Source organism: Clupea harengus, chromosome 16, assembly GCF_900700415.2.
Source record: "Clupea harengus chromosome 16, Ch_v2.0.2, whole genome shotgun sequence".
Lineage (NCBI taxonomy): Eukaryota > Metazoa > Chordata > Actinopteri > Clupeiformes > Clupeidae > Clupea > Clupea harengus.
In genome coordinates, this window is record NC_045167.1 from 11079597 (window position 1) to 11099207 (window position 19611).

At 43.6% G+C, this 19611-nt stretch overlaps 1 protein-coding gene across 1 annotated transcript in view; it reads left to right on the forward strand.

Annotated features, from left to right (window-relative positions):
• mdfic (MyoD family inhibitor domain containing) overlaps positions 1–18437 on the forward strand; it is a 30245-nt gene extending 11808 nt beyond the window's left edge. Inside the window, exons 4-5 of the mRNA XM_012824445.3 lie at positions 8164–8439; positions 14969–18437. Of these exons, the coding sequence (XP_012679899.2) occupies positions 8164–8439; positions 14969–15219 (527 nt within the window). The 3' untranslated portion in view covers positions 15220–18437. The remainder of the gene's footprint in view (positions 1–8163; positions 8440–14968) is intronic.
• The last annotated feature ends 1174 nt before the right edge of the window (positions 18438–19611 follow it).

A 19611-nucleotide genomic window follows, 5' to 3' on the forward strand; every position in this document is an offset into this window, starting at 1 on the left:
GGGAGACAGACGGTGTGAAAGAGAGAGAAAGCGAGGGTGGCTCGGAATATTAAACATCTTGCTTAGCGTCAGAACTCTGCAGTAGGTTGCATTTTGAAGGGCCAAATTTGAGTGATTGTCATCGAGAATTAAAAAGGTGCCATGACTAGAAAATAAGAGTCGAGTAATTCTGACTGGCCCATTCAGTGCCGAGAGAGAGAGAATGAGAACAGGAGCGTTCATCTGAAATGAGATACCACATGGCGGCATCAGAACGGTGTAAAACAACCTGAAAATGCTTCCATCCAAGAGTTCTTCAGATACTGTGCTTCAAACTCAAATCACTTTAGCCAATTTACCCTCTACACACAGGCTCAAGCTGTTGTCTATCTACTCAAATTTATTTTTTTGGTTATGAACAGACATGTGTGATGGAATTATATATCAGTGGTCTGCCGTTATCAGGTTAACTCAACTATTTTCATGAATGCACAGGGTTAATAAAGACACTGTGGGACTTATACCAGTGGTCCTGTTAAGGTTGTATATTAAAGTTAAGGGGGGGGTGGGGGTCTGGCTGGATGAAATGGATCGTATATGCTTTGTGTGGTCGTCAAAGGGACAGTACGTGACAATTATAACATGCCTGCTCCCTTCAAACCTGTCCCCTTGCTCAATAAAGGAAGTCCTTGCTGCAGAGTTGGAAGGTCAAACCATAAATGAGCTTTGATGTGCCGAAGGAAAATTTCAATCAGGAAGTCTTTGTAATAATATTCATTGTACATTTTCTCCCCCTCTGCAATATAATTCCCATGGTTTTGTTACTATAAATATGGACATTGGGATATCTAATTTCTAATGAGAAAAAAAATATGTATGTATATATATATCCCTTCGGATTGAAAGGTAGAACCATGCCATTGGTGTTTGTGAAGAGGAGAAATGCTACCCCGGGCTGTGTTGCTCGATGATGGGTGCTCTCCTGGTAGGTCAGCGCACATTTACAAATTAGCATTTCAATCAGCTAGGTAGGCAGGCCCCAAGAAGCCATAAAATATGTATTTATAATATATTTATTTCACCAATCCGGGAGATAAACAAATGAGAGAATTCAAAAGCGCTGCTACTTATTTTCCTTGAAATTCAGAAAAGAATATATATGTTTGAATCAAATGGTAATAGACAATAATAATAATGAAAAAAACATTTTTAGCCAGTGTGTTTCAGTACACGGGTGTAGCCAGTCTCTTTTAGGCAGTATCAGTGTAGCGTTAGGAGAGACACAAGAAAGGGGCTCTGCAATTTTGGCTCCTTGAGCATGTCAAATCCCTCAGCAGATGGTACTATCATGATTCATTGGAAAAGGAAAACACACACACATACACCTGGGTGCTGTGGTATGGGGCTGTGTGCTTTTCTATGATTGTCTCAACCTCTCAGTCATTCCTGTCCTGTTTTTCCTCTTTGAAACAGGTAATAATAGTTTGCCATCACAAGATAGTGGGATTGGTCTGTTTAGCTAGATGGCATGACGTGACATGTGAATTACAGTATTTCCTGTGATGGACATTCTAATGGAGCAGGGCAAACATGTCTCCAGTGCAGGGCTGAAATAGTGAAGGGACTGGAGCTGTGAAAATACCCAGGAATGCATTCCGCCGCTTTTCAACCTGTATACTTTCCCACCTTTCACTCGTCGCACTCGCCGTTTCATGAAATGTGCAAATCAGAGTTTGTCCCGGTTATAAACTCCTTTTCTCTGTCCCTGTCTCTCTTTCTCTGTCACACACACACACATTCACACACTTTCTCCATCTATCTATCTCTCCCTCTCTCTTCCTAATACACATGCATGTGCACACACACACACACACACACACACACACACACACACACACACACACACACACACACACACACACACACACACTCATACACTTTCTCGCTCTCTCGTTCCCTAGTCCTAGTCTTTATCTCTTATTCCCAGAGTCTTGTTTATACCCTTTCGTGATTTTACATCCTTACATATTCCTTCCTGGGAGGTCTCAAATGTGTCTCCTGTCTGTGTCTTTGGGGTGCAATTGTAAAGTCTTCCTATGGACCTATTTTCTGTGACAAAAGGAAGCAGACGGTGGGGGATTTGAGAGGTGGTGGTGTCGGTGTCTATGTAGGTGGTGGTGGTCGGGGGCAGGGGGGGGGGGGGGGGCATAGTGTTTATACACAGTTTTCCATATGGAGCTTCGCGGTGCAACGTGAAACGCCAGCATAGCCCCCCCCCCCCTCACCCCCCACTCTGCGCTCCGGATCCGAGGTCCCCCGTGTGGCCTCTCGGAGAGGGAGCCGTGGTGACAAATGGCAATTATATTTGTGTGTTCTTCGGGAATCCATCACGCGCTGGCCTTTTAAAAATGCTCCCGGGATAGTCTGGGGGGGTGGGGGGGTGGTATGTGTGTGTGTGTGGGGGGGGGGGTGAGGTGGTTGTGCTTGTCAGAGACGCCGGCGACCAAATTGGGCAGGCTGCTTAGACAGTCAAGAACCGCTCATCCCCGGCTCTCACTCTGATGTGTTTGACAGAGTGTGCAGGGGGATAGCATGTTTTATTCACATAGCCACAAATGCACAGTACCCAACATCTTGTTGACGCGCAGGAACAGTAGAGGTGGCCCAGAGCCCAGCGCTGAAAGAGATATGCATTCAAAACAAGAGAGAAGAAAAAAATACATATGAGCAAGGTCTTCTAATGATGTGACCTTTCAGGTAGTGTGTGTGTGTGTGTGTGTGTGTGTGTGTGTGTGTGTGTGTGTGTGTGTGTGTGTGTGTGTGTGTGTGTGTGTGTGTGTGTGTGTGTGTGTGTGTGTGTGTGTGTGTGTGTGTGTGTGTGTGTGTGTGTGTGTGTGTGTGTGTGTGTGTGTGTTTGCGCCCAGTTTTATGAAATACAAGTGTTTGTGGCTAGCCACAAGTGTTCACATTTAATAACTTATAAGTATTTTTGGGTCTACCCCTCTTCCTTTCTCTCACCCTCTCTCGCTCTCGCTTTCTTCCTCTCTCTCTCATCCACTCCTCCTCTCTCTCTCTCTCTCTGTTTGGGTGGGCTGGTTATACAGCAGCCTTGTCTCTTGGATGCCTGTCAGCTATGCTAGAGCAGTAACTATTGCAGCTGGATTTCACCCTCTCTCCTTTTTTTTTCCTCTGGAGCATGTTTCATAAGCTGAGTCTATTGGCACTTCAGTAGGTTGAGACCTCTGAATGCAAGGCCTGTTACTGGACTGTCTTTCTGTGTGTAGGTGTATGTTTGCGTGTGTGTGTGTGTGTGTGTGTGTGTGTGTGTGTGTGTGTGTGTGTGTGTGTGTGTGTGTGTGTGTGTGTGTGTGTGTGTGTGTGTGTGTGTGTGTGTGTGTGTGTGTGTGTGTGTGTGTGTGTGTGTGTGTGTGTGTGTGTGTGTGTGTGTGGGCATGGTGTTACGACCCTGGCGGGTCTAGGCCCCGCCCCATGAGATTTGCATGCCTGTCTCTATCTGTCGTTACAACAGGAAATTGGATCCAGGTGTATGGGTGATTGGCTGGGCTACAAAAGCCCTGCTCAGATGGAAGTCGGGAGAGCGTTTGGATACCCGGCAGTTGGTTTTGGATTGGTCGTAGAATAGTGATTGGATTGTGGATACCCGTTGGATTTTGGATTGTCGTCGTCGTCGTCGTCGTTTGTTTTATATTACCATTTAACTGACATACCATTACATCTTTTGTTTCTCTCCACAACACTGACATTCACCCCACGTTTTCCTATAATTAATAGATAAACTATATACTTGTAACCCTTAATAAATAACATATTATTATTATATACTCAATTCTGCGTGGGCAGGGTAAGTTACAATGGATACAACCTGCTGCACTGCTGTCAAGACTTCCTAGGCGTCTGGGAACTCAAACTTCTGTGCTTGTGCACATTGCTTTTTATGTGGTGGTTCTCTGATAACTATTTATACTTTGTGAATTGAAAGCTTGACTAGATTGCCCCTTTTTTCAGTCCTTCTTTCTCTCCCTCTCTCTCAGTCTGTCTGTCTGTCTTGTTGTCTCCCTTTCTCTTTCTCTATTCCCCATTAAGAATCTTTATCATTGGCATACTGCAGGACTGACCCCGGTCAAAGGGGTTATGACCTGTGCATTAAAGAGATGAGAGTCAGCTAGAAAACAAATTTGATGAACAGTAGATAATGCAAGGAGATGGAAACAGAATGGAACAACTGCTTTGTATCAGCTGATCTATAGACAGGTGCATTGTTGTGGTGCATCACTAGAATCTGTTCTAAGGTAAAATAAGAATCTCGGCTGTAACATAGGACATGCCCTTTGGAGTGTGTACACTGTCTTTTATCTACTTTAGTTAATTAAAGGTTCACACAGACTCAAAAATATGATCCCTGCAAGAAAAAGTACCCAGTGCCTATTGTTCTGCAACCTTGTGGGCTTTGTCATTCAAGGTGTGCGCCAAGTGTGGAGTTGCAAGTTCAATTCCCTCTCTCCTGCGCGCCGGTCTGTCTAATTTAGCCTCAGAAGAGAGTTGGTCTCACAAGTCAGTATTTGTTTGTGGAGGTTTTTCTTTTTTTTAAATCTGATTCTGACAGATTTGCCGGTCACAGAGACACTCGGCTGCTTTTAATTGCATTGTTTAACATTCGCATTCGCGTCAGGGGCCTCCCAGGTTGAGGTGTTGTTAAAAAGCGGTGTGCTGGATTTTTCCTTCTCTTGTTAACAATAATTGCACTTGTTGGTGCACAGGCACACACACACACACACACACACACACGTATGCACGCAGGTCCACACAGATATGCGTGCTAATAGACTCTCACACACATCTGTATGCACACCTTTTTGCATACACACACACACACACACACACACACACACACACACACACAGATGCTCACGTTCACACATGCACACAAAAGGCGGCAAGAAAAAGCTGAATGTTCACACCTCTGCTTTGGAGAAGTTCAAGTTCATGGCAAATCAAGGCGTTGACGAGCTGTCACTGAAGTTTGCCTGTGATTGCCGTCAGAGTGGGCTATCTCTACTGCCTCCACCGCCTCTGCCTCGACACGCACCGGGCAAAGTGCCGAGTTTGTGGAAAAACTTGAAGACGAAGAAGGGAAAAAAAAACATAGAAAATGAAAATGTGGAGGAAAGAAAGAAAGCAAAAAATGAAATGTAGAGAAAAGTGAAGAAATGAAGAGATAAGAATGAGGCGGGGTGTGGATGAATAATTCAGAGATTGCTCCGAATGTCACGTCGCTAGCGTTGTCTTTTTTTCTGACGCAGATGGAAGGCAACGCGGAGATCCCAGTGGAGCTGAATAGGCACCTGTCTCTTCTTCCTCTTTCTCTTCCTCATTTCCTCCTCTCTCCTCTTCCTCCACACCTCCTTATAGCTTATCTTCTCCTCCTCCTTTTCCTCTCCCAGATAGACACTGTGCTGCGACTCGGTTAAAGTCACCATGCCTGTTTCACACACAAACACACACACACACACACATTATATTGTACACTTGCACATGCACAAAAACACACACCATGACATTGTCACCTGCTTTCCTCTCCCGGTTTATCTGGAAGTTGTCCAGTGCTAAAGTCAGTACGCTATTGGGATGTCAGGGGTCATTCCTTTCAGAGGGCAGAGTTTGGTTACCACACACTGTACTGTGTGTCTGTTTTGATCAAAACACATCCATAGCTCATACAGTGTAATGCGTTTGGACTGTTATGGAGTGTAATTTGTGTCAAAATTTGTTTGGACGGTTATGGAGTGTAATTTGTGTCAGAATTTACGTTTGCATGTGTAGGTATGTAATGTATACCAGCTGTGGGCAGTGCCACACCACTTTAAAACATAGATCCATTAAATTGTTAATTGTAAATGTATTCAATCAGATCTTTAAGATTAGTGAGGCACTTTTTTCGGAGTTTGTTTCTAAGTCGCGAAACAAGGATTGGGTGTTTAAATGTTTGCGTAAGAGGTTCACCTTCTTCATGTCTCATTAGCTTGCCTCCTCTGCTACACTTAGTGTAATAGGTTTCATGTGGGGCAGTGGACAGGAACTCCATAGCGCCCCACAATTTCCCCCAAGGAAATCTGTGGTCAGAAATGGAACTGCACCAAGCCCTAATAGACAGCCGTTGGAGCAGAAATAAATCTGCCCTTCTTGCTGTGAACATCCTGGTGGGCCCAAGGCAACACAACAGTTGACCCACAATATTAATATTAGTCTGCACTATCATGACTGCCGTGCCAGTTGTGGCGTGTACCATCCAACAACATCATGCGTGCCACAGAGTTTCTTAACTCAATTCAATGACTGCAAATTCAAGACAGAAGCCACATTGATGTCAAATTGATATTCCATTACACTGTAGTCTTAGAGAATACACACGACACTGAAGAGAAGCCCTCTGTCTGCTGCAGGCCACAGTACACAGATGCTAAAGTTAGCTCACAAGCCGTCGGCCACTCGCGCTGCTAGCTAGCTTTGTGGCTCTCTGACACACCAGCCGCCTCAGACTTGCACTGTACGCCCTGGCCTTGACTCATCCCATAGACTCATCCTGGCCACGTTGCACATGTATTTTTGTTTATTCTTTCCCACTGTGGCAAATAATATCTTTATTGTGTGGTCGAGTATGGAAAGGGTAGACAGGGCACTATGCTGGGGGTCTGCTGCTGTCAGTCGGTATTTGATGATTTCATTTTCAGTGATTGATAGAAGTGTATAGAATAGAAATACACCATGTGTGTTAGGTTTGTGTGCTACTGGGGAAGTAGCTGGTGTGCACTGCTAGTATCCATCGGGGGTATCCATGCTAGTGTTCTTTGAAGGCCTAAAGTCCATTTTCAAACTGAATGTTCTAGCTCTCTAGTTCCGCTGTTTATATTTGATGACTGAGACGGATGGTTGATCTTTCAGAGCGCAGTGGGTTTTAAAATATTCAAATAGTTATCAATTCAGGATTCAATCTAGTGGTTGTTGTTGTTGGTCCTGTACTGTGACTACTTTCGTTGTGTGTAACCTACTATGAGTTGAACTTCACCCCTGAGCTAAACCACAACGGGAAAAAGGTGTATAAAAATAATCACATGAAGAGACCTAAACATCTGACAAAAACAACAATTAGCGTTTGACATTAAGCAAATATGCTTATGCAAAACAACTTTTTACACTAGAACTGTCAACATTCATTATCCGTATTAGCACCTGCCATTCATTATTTGAGTGAAACACTGTGAAATTTAGCAAGGTCTTATATCCAGCAGCACATTTGTATCTGAGCACATTGCAAAATAGAAAACTTGTTTGATTAAACTTGGTAACCCTGCCTATTTCTCTGGTCACAAGCTGCTACTGGTGTATACTGTTAATAGTGTGGAGATTTCTGTGAAATAGTAGTGTTCATCTCTTCTCCAATAGACATTCCCTTGTGAAAAGGCTTTGTGTTAGGATGGGGATGGGTGTTAACAGGCGCCCTCTGCATATCCATTAGCCCTCCCATTGAAACGTTTTGATCATATATGTTAGATGGCCATTTATTTGTTCATATGAATGGAGTAATTAAGAGCTTTTACATTTATAGCATATCCAAAGACCTTAGAGAATCACCTCAAGTGACCAAAACAGTTCATCATTGTGGTTCAGTATATATGTTTTTAATATATTCGAGCAAAAGTAAAAAAAAAAAAAATACTTTTTATAGTATTATTTTTGATAAGGATATTTTAGAAAAAAATATCATAAAATTGAAATACAAAAAATACATATATGACATGCATGCTACTTACTTATTATTGTACCTAAACTTGTGCAGAATTGAAACAAAAGGTGACTTTGGAATCACTGTTTAAAGTAAAAAAATATCACAGCATGTCAGAACCACAAAAGTGCCTGAATCGAGCTCCGGACCCCTCTGGGTTAGGAATTGACAAATGCTGTGTCATGCTTCAAAGAACCCTATCTTTCTGCAGTGTGTGGCCATGCCAGAAAGGTGTGTGTATGTGAAAGTGATCGGTTTAATGGGCAGTATGTACATGAAGAGACTAGCATACATCTGTGTGGTGTGTGTGTGTGTGTATGTAACTATGTGTGTGTGTATGAGATGTTGTAAGCCAAATCTGTCTCTCCTCCTCCCTTGTGCAGCCCAGCCCCGACCCCTGCCCCCCCTGAGCACCTCCTCCTCCTGCGAGGGAGACCCCACCAGGCTTCAGAATGGCCTTCCCGTCGCCATGGGCAACGGTCATGGCGGGGCACGCCCGGGTGCCACGGCAACAGTGGAGCCCAGGAAGCAGCATCCATCACCTGTGTCGCAGAAGATGCAGCGGAAGCTGCGCTCCAGCCTGTCAGTCAACTCCGACAGCAGCCGGAAAAGCAAAGGCAGCTCCACCGGATCACACAAGCCTGGCTCGTCACCGGAGGGTGTGTAGACACGTAGGCACACACACACACACACACACACACACACACACACACACACACACACACACACACACACACACACACACACACAAGGCTCCACTGGCTCACACACGCCTGACACGCACAGACACACATACACACGCACGTACACACACATGCACACACTGACGCATGCACACACAGTACACAGATACACACACAAACAAACCATACAGCTCCACCTACACATATGGACACCATGTGGACATACAAAATATCAGTAATGCACACACGGGAACATTTACATTCATGAGCACACCCGCACATATGTATACCCTACAAATTAAACAGACTAACACTGAGAAACACTCAGACAGGCTTCTGCAAATATCCACACACGACCATGAAGCACACAGCCAGCACATGGGCCCTGTTGAGACAGCGCTATTCACCCAACAGATTCATTGTGCCTTTGCTTATACTTATGCACACATACAGACGTGGACACAATTGTTGGTACCCTTCCGTTAAAGAAAGAAAAACCCACAATGGTCACTGAAATAACTTGAAACTGACAAGCTCCAGTTTTGTCTCATCTGTCCAAAGGACATTCTCCCAGAAGCCCTGTGGCTTGTCAATATGCATTTTGGCAAATTCCAGTCTCGCTTTTATATGATTTGCTTTCAACCAACAGTGGTGTCCTCCTCGGTCGACTTTGGCTCAAACAGCGACGTATGGTGCGATCTGACACTGACACCTTGGAGTTCACCTCTAATCTCGTTGGAAGTTGTTCTGGGCTCTTTGGTTACTATTCGTATTATCAGTCTCTTCAATTTGTCATCAATTTTCCTCTTGCGGCCACATCCAGGGAGGTTCTGAATAATATGTGCAACTGTAGTCACAGGAATATCAAGCTGCTTGGAGATGGTCTTATAGCCTTTACCTTTAACATGCTTGTCTATAATTTTCTTTCTAATCTCCTGAAACAACCCTGTCCTTAGCTTTCTGTGGTCCATGTTCAGTGTGGTACACACCATGATACCAAACACCACAGTGACTACTTTTCACCCTTTAAAAAGGCAGACTGACTGATTACAAGTTTGAAGACACCTGTAATGCTAATTAAAGGACACACCTTAGTTTAACATATCCCTATGGTCAAATTATTTTCAATCTTTTCTAGGGGTACCATCATTTTTGCCCAGGCCAGTTTGATTCTTTTTTTTTATTATTATTATTCTGTTGAACCACAATTCAAAAGCAATGTCTGATTTTCATTAGTTAACTTTCAGTACATTTTTATTTATTATTACTTTTGTCAGTTTCAAGTTATTTCAGTGACCATTGTGGCTTTTTCTTCCTTTAGCGTAAGGGTACCAACAATTTTGTCCACGTCTGTATGTCTAAGCACACACACACACACACACACACACACCCAATGCGGTGAAGTAGATGGCATACCACTCCGATAATGGTTTCCATTGCTCTTTACTCCCAGAGAAAGGGAGTACACTGTTGCCTTCAGCAGCATGAAAGAGGTATTTAGTATCCTCTCCTCTTTGAAAATAAAGACTAGGATAATGCTTCTGTCTCTTTAGGAAGGACTATTGAAAAAGAAAAGGGTCTTATATGCCGATCTTTCACAGGAAGTTGATGTTTGTGCACATTCCTGTTTAGTAAATAGTCATCTTCAACTAAATAAAACGAAGATGTTAGTGCACATTCTTGTTTAGTACATAGTCATCTTCAACAACATAAAACGAAGATGTTAGTGCACATTCCTGTTTAGCACATACTCTTGTCTGCTGGAAATAGCAGAGAGGAACTCTGGGAATGAGTGTGGTGGTGGTGGTGGTGGTGGTGGGGTTGTCAGGTGCGATGACGAGCAGCATGGGGTAATGAACGTGGCGTCCGCGCCGGCGGTAATGGTCACCAAGGTGCGACCTCTTAACAAGGCACCAGCGAGCCAGGAGCCCACCAAGTGTCAACCCCTCTGCAGAATGGAGACACCACACCCCTCACCACACCACGCCACGACTTAGCCCACTCTTCCCATTCCCTCTTCTTCCTTAGCTCATGTTCTTGTGTTCCACTCCTACTTTATTCTCCTCTCCTCTCTTATCCACTCCTCGCCGCCTTTCTAACAGTGTTCCCTCATTACTTCTACCTCCCTGTGCTTGTGATGTGAATCAGACACCTCCACGTTTGCCCCTCTTTCTCTTTCTTTCTCTCGCTCTCCCCTCTCCCCCTCTCTTCCTTCCATCTTGCTTCTTTCTTTAATGCCATCTCTCTCTCTCTCTCTCTCTCTCTCTCTCTCTCTCTGTGTCTTCCTGTCTTTCTGTTTACTCTGTTTCTCGTCATGGGCATGTTAGACACAAGATGTCTTAGAAGATGTTACATGCCCTGCTGCTAAAGTGAGTGCATGCTTGTATTCACTTAGTGATCTTATATTTCTTTTTTAGTTTCTTTATTTCGACTGTACAGTCAAAGTGAAAGCTTTGGACCTGTATTTAACTGGAGGGCCCGCTAGTCCCTATGCGTTCCACAGAATGCAGATGAGAGGAATGGATGTTTATTTTGTGACATGAAAAAAAAAGTAAGATGTCTTGCCTGCTCTGATGTCTGTGTACAAACAGTCGTGGCGCTTTCTGTAATTAGTAAACATATTGTTTTGTTTGAGACAACAAGCTGGTGTTTGAAAAAAAAAAAAAAAGCTGTGTGAGTCATCGCACGTGTAAGTGAAGTTGTCCCCTTTCGGCATAGACTTCATAGACCCGAGACTTGCATCTTTAAAGGTGTTACATTTTCCACATCTTAATCAGTGAGGATGCGAGAAGAAGGAAAAAAAACACGCTTTTCTTTTTCGAGGCCTCCCAGAAAGGGCTTTTGTGTTGGGCTGTTTGTAGGATTGAATCTGTGAATCAATATGCTCGTGTTCAAGTGTTTATTTCCCACTGGAAAACAGCAAGCTGTTGTGATGTAGTGTTTACATGGATTACCATAATCTGTTTGCCTGTGAAATTAGCTCCTAAACAGCCTCGGAAAACATAAGAATAAAGCTTTACAAGAACTCCGCTCAGGGGATCTCGTGTGTGTGTGTGTGTGTGTGAGTTGGGTGGGGGGTGGGGGGGGGGCTTATGTTGCTTGGCACTGTTACAAAGCAATGATAACAGCAAGCTTACTGGAGAGAGAGAGAGCGAGAGACATGCGTACATTAGAGACTTTGTTTTTTATGAGAAGGTGAAGACCTTGTGAGCTTCGTAAATGTGTGTATTTGTGTGTATGCGTGTGTGAGAGAGTGTCTTTAGTCCACATTGGAACATAAATCAAAACGAACTTTCATGCTTGGCTTTTTCTGCTTCACTTGTCTTGTGTACTTTCAAAATTGATCTGCCTGGCTATCACAGAAAAGTTTCTTTTCAGAAATGTGACGCCATCTCTTTCATATTTCCTCTGTCAGTTGCTTTCTCCCTTTAAACCCTCTCCCTCCCCTCTTCCCTGTCCTGCATCCATCCCCTCCCTCCTTCTATCCCCCCGCCCTCCATTCTGCATCCTCGCCTCCCCTCCCCCCCTTTAATTTGGATGTTTTCTCTGCTCTCGGGGCAGTGCCTCCTCCTGCTTGTTTCATGTCAGGCAGTTCTGCTTTTTGATGTGGGCCCTCAACAGTTTTCCAGATGTCTCAGGCCATTTCCTCCCCAGCTGCCGCACCACTCTGCGCAGGCCCAGGCGGCTTGGGGCGTCCGGCAAGATCGCCTGACATAAAACATGAACATGCACCAGCAACAGCAGCAGCAGCTTCATGCGGGCAGTTATGCAGAACCGATGTTGCTCCTTTGCCGTGCCTCGGTCCGTCCCACTGCTCACTCGTGCCCTGTGAGAGTGTGTGTGTGTGTGTGTGTGTGTGTGTGTGTGTGTGTATGAGGCATGACTCCACGAGACTTGAACTAATGGCCGGCAATGAATTATATATCCAACAGAATGGGGAAGTGTGTATGGGGGTTTGAGCATGTATGTTTAGATACAGCCTAGCATGGGGCGTGTCAGTGTTGGAAGTTTATTCGGTCGTGCTCAAGTCCATCTGCTTTTTTGTCGAACTTTCAGACAAGCAGGGTATGGGGTTTGATTTCATGTTGTGTTGTTTGTGAACAGAGGTCCTGTTTTACATTGTTCCAAATAATATGTATCCATAGGTATCATGTGCAACACCCCATGTGTCTGGCCTAATGAGTTCTCAATAGCCTGGAGAACTGCAGTTTTCTCAGGAGCTTAGATGCTGAAATATTCATCATATCGCACTAAGCATATTCATTTACTCTTCACAGTTTTTTTCTTTCTTGCAGTAATCAGATGTGTTTCATACTTCACTTTTGAAACTCACACACACACACACACACACAGACACACACACACACACACACACACGCACACACACACACAGACATACCGCATTGCGTTTCAAGTTCACATTGGAACACCACTGGTCAGTTCCAGCATCTGTAATGAAAAAATATCACTTTGATTAATCAAACATGAGAATCCAGTAGTCTTAAGCCTTGGCTGCACCCATTCCTCCTCTCCTCTCCATTCCTCCCTCCCTCCCTCTTGCTCTATCCCCTTTCTACCCTTTCCCTCTCTAAGTTTCTCTCCCTTTTAAATCTCCCATTCTCTCCTTTGTCTGTCTTTGTGGCAAAATGGTTCAGATTTGCTGCTTATAATTATTTTGTACTGATCTATCCCTCTATATTTCTCTGTCTTTTGCTCCCTCTCTTCCCCTACTGTGGCAGTGTGTGTGTGTGTGTGTGTGTCTGTGTGTGTTACTCTACACATTCATGTCCAGACTTCCTCTGAATGCAGCCTCGCTGTTCGCTTTTAGCCTTGTCTCTATGTTTATCTGATAGAGCATTGGTTCCCATGGGCTCTGGCCAGGGAACAGGTGTAATATCATTGCCACCACACTAAATGAATTACTCTCCGCTGGCTCTGTTTCCGAGGGGGGTCTTTATCTCGCCACGACGCCCCTGTAAATTCTCCATTGGATGCTTCATCAGATTAAGTTACTTGACATGGCGTGTCATTTTCACTAACCTCTCACTGCTCGCACTCTTCCGTGACTGTGTACCACGTAGGAGTGGACTCAGCCGACTTGTTCTTGTGTTAACAACAGCTTGTCTGTGTGTTTGCCCGCCATTGATTTGCCCTATAAACAGTGTGCATAATATTGGTCTCCTCAAGCCCTTTAAAACACACACTTTGATTGCGGGACGGATGTAAATATCGGCACAGCCTTTTGTCTGCGTACACAAACACAGATGACTTTTACAATCCACTCGGTCAGTCCCGGCTCAATTAGTTTAGTGCTTGTTTTGTTGACACCTTGGATGCTGATAACATGCAGGATTAGCACATGCACTTATTGCATGTAGTGTAGTGGATATCTCCTTTGGTTAAACCCGAGGTGCTTCAAAGACGGACCTCATGCCAGTGTAGGATTCCGTTATAACAGGGTTTCCAAACAAATTAAATGCCCAGGGCTAGACTTTACGGCCAGTAAGGCCAATATCATCATCATCATCATTATCATAATAAACGTCAACATCATCATCATCAGAGCCACTGAATCTGTGTGACCTACAGCCCCAAAATCCATCTTTTAAAAATAAAAAAGCATTTTTTCCCTCCAGTCCTCAGAAACAACAGTAATTTCGGCCACCTGCTGAGTGGCCACGCCGAAGGGTCTGGATCGGGGTTAAATGTTAATCAGCGATGGCAGAAGCGTCGGGCATTAGCAAGGCAATTTGCCAGCCAGAAATCTCAGGGACGTTGCTAATCAGCTTTGCGTGATCAGGCCCCATGTGCGTTTGCATGATAATGCCTCCATTATGCTCCAAAGCCGCTAATCAACTCACAGAAAAAGTGGAAATTCAGCGCCCCTGAGTTTCCTGATTCCTCTCTGCCTCGATCATTCCTCCTCCTCCTCCTCCTCCTCCTCCTCTTCATCCTCCTTCCATTTATGCTGCAACCCCCTTCCCACACACACACACACACTTACATATATGGAAATACAGGAACACACACACTCCCATACACACATGCAGACCATGAAACACACACCTTTTTTGGTCAAACAGCTCTCTTCTGCACACACACACACACACACACGCACACACACACACTTTCTGTCTTGTATATGTATACTCAGACATTCCAACTATGCCCTACAAACCTTTAGTTGGCATCAGAGTTTTGGTGATACACGCGCACACATATGCATGCACACACACACACACACACACACACACACACACACACACACACACACACACGTCGGCATTGCAACTAACAATGATAGATAGCGATGTTTTGGGGAATTTGGGAATGTCTGTTCTAATCTTTTTTTGAATACTGTCATTTAACCACTTTTGATTTTATCAATTTATTTACATTTTTTCCTAAAACTGTATTTAAGTTTTAATATTGTTATTTCATTTCTTGTGTTTTTTTATTTTATTTTTTACGTTCCTTCCCTTCCTGCTCCTTGCGCCGGCTCCAGACTGCTGTGTGCACTGCATCCTGGCCTGCCTGTTCTGCGAGTTCCTGACGCTGTGCAACATGGTGGTGGCCCAGGCGTCCTGTGGAACCTGCACCTCGGAGGCCTGCTGCTGCTGCTGCTGCGCCGACGACCTGGGCGACGACTGCAACTGCCCCTGCGACATGGACTGCGGCATCATGGATGCCTGCTGTGAGTCCTCCGACTGCCTGGAGATATGCATGGAGTGCTGCGGCATCTGCTTCCCCACATAAGAGTGTCCAGGGAAGGGGGACCGGAGATGTGGCCGCCTCACTCTCTGCGCACCCACCAACTGACCCAGCCATTGGCTACTATACATATGGGAGAAGACAGAGAGATGGAGACAGAATGTGTGTGTGTGTGTGTGTGTGTATACATATCTGTGTTTATGTGCCTTTATGCGTGTGTCCGCCTGTGTGTGTGTGAGTGTGTGTGATCACAGTTTAGACTTGATCTAGAAAACCATCTCGTCAGGCCATCGAAACATCTCCCAATGCGCTCTCCATCAGTGCAGCCAAGCAAAGGACTGAACTGATACATGATATCTTAGTATACTCAAAGTATAGGAAAAACACATAAAAGTTGCTTTAATGTTGTACATCAAATATGCTATCTAATGCTTAACACCTTATATTGCCTTACATCCCGTTCTTTTGCTGTCATTTCAACTGAATCATTTCGGGAGGTTCTACCGATTCTACCTGCAGTGCCAAAGGACTCCCATGGAACCTTTGTTTTGTTGATCTATGAAATATCTGTGATATTCAGTAGTTCACTAACTTACATGTACACACTAGTTAAAGCTGTCTTTTCCTGAATGGCACTGTCACAGACTGTTGACAGGTCACCTTAAAGAATTCATGGCCATGAAGGCCTCCTTATAATTGATGGCTGTGGATTCATCAGCCTGATGACTTCCTTGTATTGGACTGTTGCTAAAGCTGATAAGAAAATCAATCATGTTTAATGAGATTTTGTCAAACTACTCTTAAGTCTACTGTAAGCTTTTAATAGCTAGTAATAGCCAGCATCAAACTGATACTAAATTGAGGACCACACAAGCAATCCCTTATGCCAGATAATTCAGCATCTCCAACACTACCAATATATAGTATGAGCCCTTTTCTGTAATCTGTACTGATTTAAAATGCTGGCCTAAGGACTCAATGAGATATGTTAACCCTATTGGTATCTGTAGTAAGGCCCTATGTGTCCCTTTTTAGAATTTCTCAAAAATGTACTTTACATTTTCATTATTTTCTTTCCTTGGATTGACTAGCTATTTTTGTCTAACCCACAGTCATCAAACATTTTTTTTTATAGAGGTTAAGAAACAATATTGCTGTGTCAATAGTTGTTCATGCACTTTAACCTGCAGTATTAAAATGTTTGTAGTGCTATTCCAAGAAAGGTGGATGCAAACTCAGAATGTATGTATTTCCATAGCTGCCAAAGGGGTGACCTATAGTCAGATGCCAATAAATATGTTATTGGATTATTTCAGCATATTGAGGGGGAAAATCAATGTAGTTTTAAGTACACATCAGTCATTCCGTTAGATTTAGATTTCCTCCAAGGATTCCAAAGAGCAGTGTTTTGTGTATTGTGTTATTCAATCTACTATCTACTCCTTAAGAAAGTAAAGGGATGGCTCAGATAGTCCAGCTATTCAAGGAAGTCCACTACCACAAAGTAGTTCCGGAGGTTTTCAGTGTCTTTGGTGTATTTTGTTGCTTTTTTGTTGACTGCCATATTCCCATGCTCACTAACCAGCGAGAACGAAAAAACAAAGCCTTCAGGTGATTCTCATTGCATAACTGACATACACCGCTACGTAAAGTAGACATGGCACCCCTGCCTCTCTCACTAATGAAATGCTTTCAGCAGACAGATGTAGGGAAAGAAGTGGTTAGGCAATTAATGGGTGGCGATGGAGCAGGATGAGCTCGCAATTGTGCGCTTTTTCTTTTTTTTTTTGTCAATTTCATTTTCATATGCAAGATATGTGAAATCCTCTGCAATTCCATGAAAATGGAATCCATAGGACCTTGTTACTGGAGAATGAGAATGACTGACTGGTCTTGGATCATTACTGCGATGCCAATCATTTTAGTGAAACTTCATTTTTTTAAGTCAGATATTATCCTTGCTGTGGACAGTGTCACTTCCAAAAGGTTCATATGGATCCATTTCGTTATGGCCATCCATTCCCAGTAGATGTTTGGATAATGACAGATAATAACTCTCCATCTGTAGCTTAACTGTGTCTGTATTCTGTCTTTTAAGTTTGTCAGAAAAAAGTATTTTTTTACGTTAAGTGCATTTACTGGATCAACCCAAAGTGATGCCTGGGAAAATATTGGAATTAGATTTTATTTCTTTAACCAGACACATTGCTGTTTTGTTCAAGTACAACACTCTTGATAGTAATATGATTTGTAGTCATCAACATATTACTAGGCATATCATATTCTGGATTTTCTTTATTAGAGTATAATACCATTAGGTATTTTGCCCTATTAAGGAAACATTAAGAAGGTTACTGGAAACAACCAATTCAATACAGGGTTGGACAGAACAGATTTTTTAATGAATAGCATACTGTTAAAATAGTAATTTGTTGTCATTGTGAAAATATTTACTTTATATTTTTTGACTGAGTTTTAGAGCTTTTTTTTCTAGTCCTTTTGGGGCGTACTCTATATAAGGTGATGCAGACATTTCTTACAAAAGTCGTCACTTCTGTGTCAGCCATTTAATGTGCCATGTATTTGGGAGAAAACTGTTTTCTTTTTCTTTTTTCAGTTGTGTCCAGTCTTCCCCCTTCAGATCTGCTCTCCGTTTAGCTCAGTCGCTGATAAAAACTTAAATCAGCTTGTGAATTCAGTGCACAAAAAGTCTTGCACTCCAATGGACAATTTAGATTTCTTAGAGAGATCTTAGAGTTTCCATTTAGAACTCTCTGTTGATGAAGGGTTCAGACTTATTTGGCATTTAGCATTTAGCCTTTTTCAAATTATATTACACCCTTAAGAACCCTTTTTGCAAACAATGTGTTGTATGTTTGAAATAAAAAAATTTTGTAGTTAAACATTACATTTTTGACTCACGCAGTGCATTTTTTTTTATCACTGAGAGTAGATTTTCAGGAAGAAGGCTCTTCTCTCCTGGTGTGGTTGATTCATTACAGCTCAACCAGTCCTACTGGAAACCATGGGAGATGCTTCTGGTAGAGAAATATTCAACAGGAATAATGTGAAGATATTCTTGATTTTTCAGAGCATTGCATATAACAGTACTTGTGTGTATCTACTTTTTCTCTCCCCAAAAGTAAGGAATATTGAATTCTCTGTGCACAACTTGATCTCATTTCCTCAGCATACTGTATATCAACCCTGTTGTCCATGAAGTAGATCACTATGGTCTTAATAAACCGTGAGAATACATGTAATCCAGTTCTCTTTGTTCTGTCCGTGCAATATCTCTCCATGACAGTCACATAGCACATACTCTAAATCAGTGTGTCTTCCACCTGAAGCACGCTCTGTTTCCTGTGTTTGTTCTGTCATTCCAACTGTCACGGTAAGTGTTTGCTTCTATATCTTAGTACAGGGAAGTGACGCCGTTGGGGAAGGAATGAGTTTCGTACTGTATTGGAAGTGGAGACGCGGCTGTAGATTCTAGATACTCACATATCCACTCACATACATTGAACATACAGACACATTATTGGTTTGAGATTGTAGTGGCTCTCTATAGTCCCTCTCCATCGCGCTGTAGTTGATCTCCTCCTCTGGGCGCTCTCTTGGTGGATATGATGTCTCTGATGTGGTGCTTGACACCAGCACACAGAGCGCATAGCTGGGGGTGTGACCCGCAGGTCTCCATTTTGGTCAATCTGAGTGGAGAGGAGGAACAGATAATGGACAGAGAGATGAAGGGATGATGGAGAGAGGAGAGGAGGACGTGAGGAGGGCAGGAGGGGATGGGTTGAGGAGGAGAGCAATAGAGAAGAACAGATGGTAAGGTTGGACAGGAGGGGGAGAGGAGGCGGAGGAGCTACTGTTTGCTCGTGTCCTGTACAATCTCCGTTAGGATGTCATGTCACGTCGCCATGGCATCCTGAACACAGCAACATGGCCGTCCGACACAAGGCAGGGGTACGGGGTTGAACCGGACTACAGCCCTCCCGCAGAGAGGGACAAACTCTGACCTTTGGCAGAGATCCCCCCGTTAACCTCTTAATTAAACCCCCCCTTCCCCATCTTTCACCCCCTACTGGCCCTCCTGCTGATGCTGAGACCTTCTCTCTCTCTCTCTCCTTTTTTCCCTTTTGTTATTTTCTGCCCTGCAATACTACTCACACTGGATATTACCGTCTGATTTCACTAATGGATCTGGACCATATTGGCATGGGTGTCATAATCACATGGGAAGATTCTTAGCCTACATGCTCAGCCCCCCCCCCCCCTTCCTCCTCTTAATAACAAGAGAACAGACGGTGGAACTGGGTGGCAGAATGAAAACTTCAGGTAAGTGTTCGGTGACCTTTTCACAAAGTCACTCACCTTTTCTCTCCTTCAATCAATCCCCGACAGCTCTCCACTGTGTGCCAGCACTTGTAA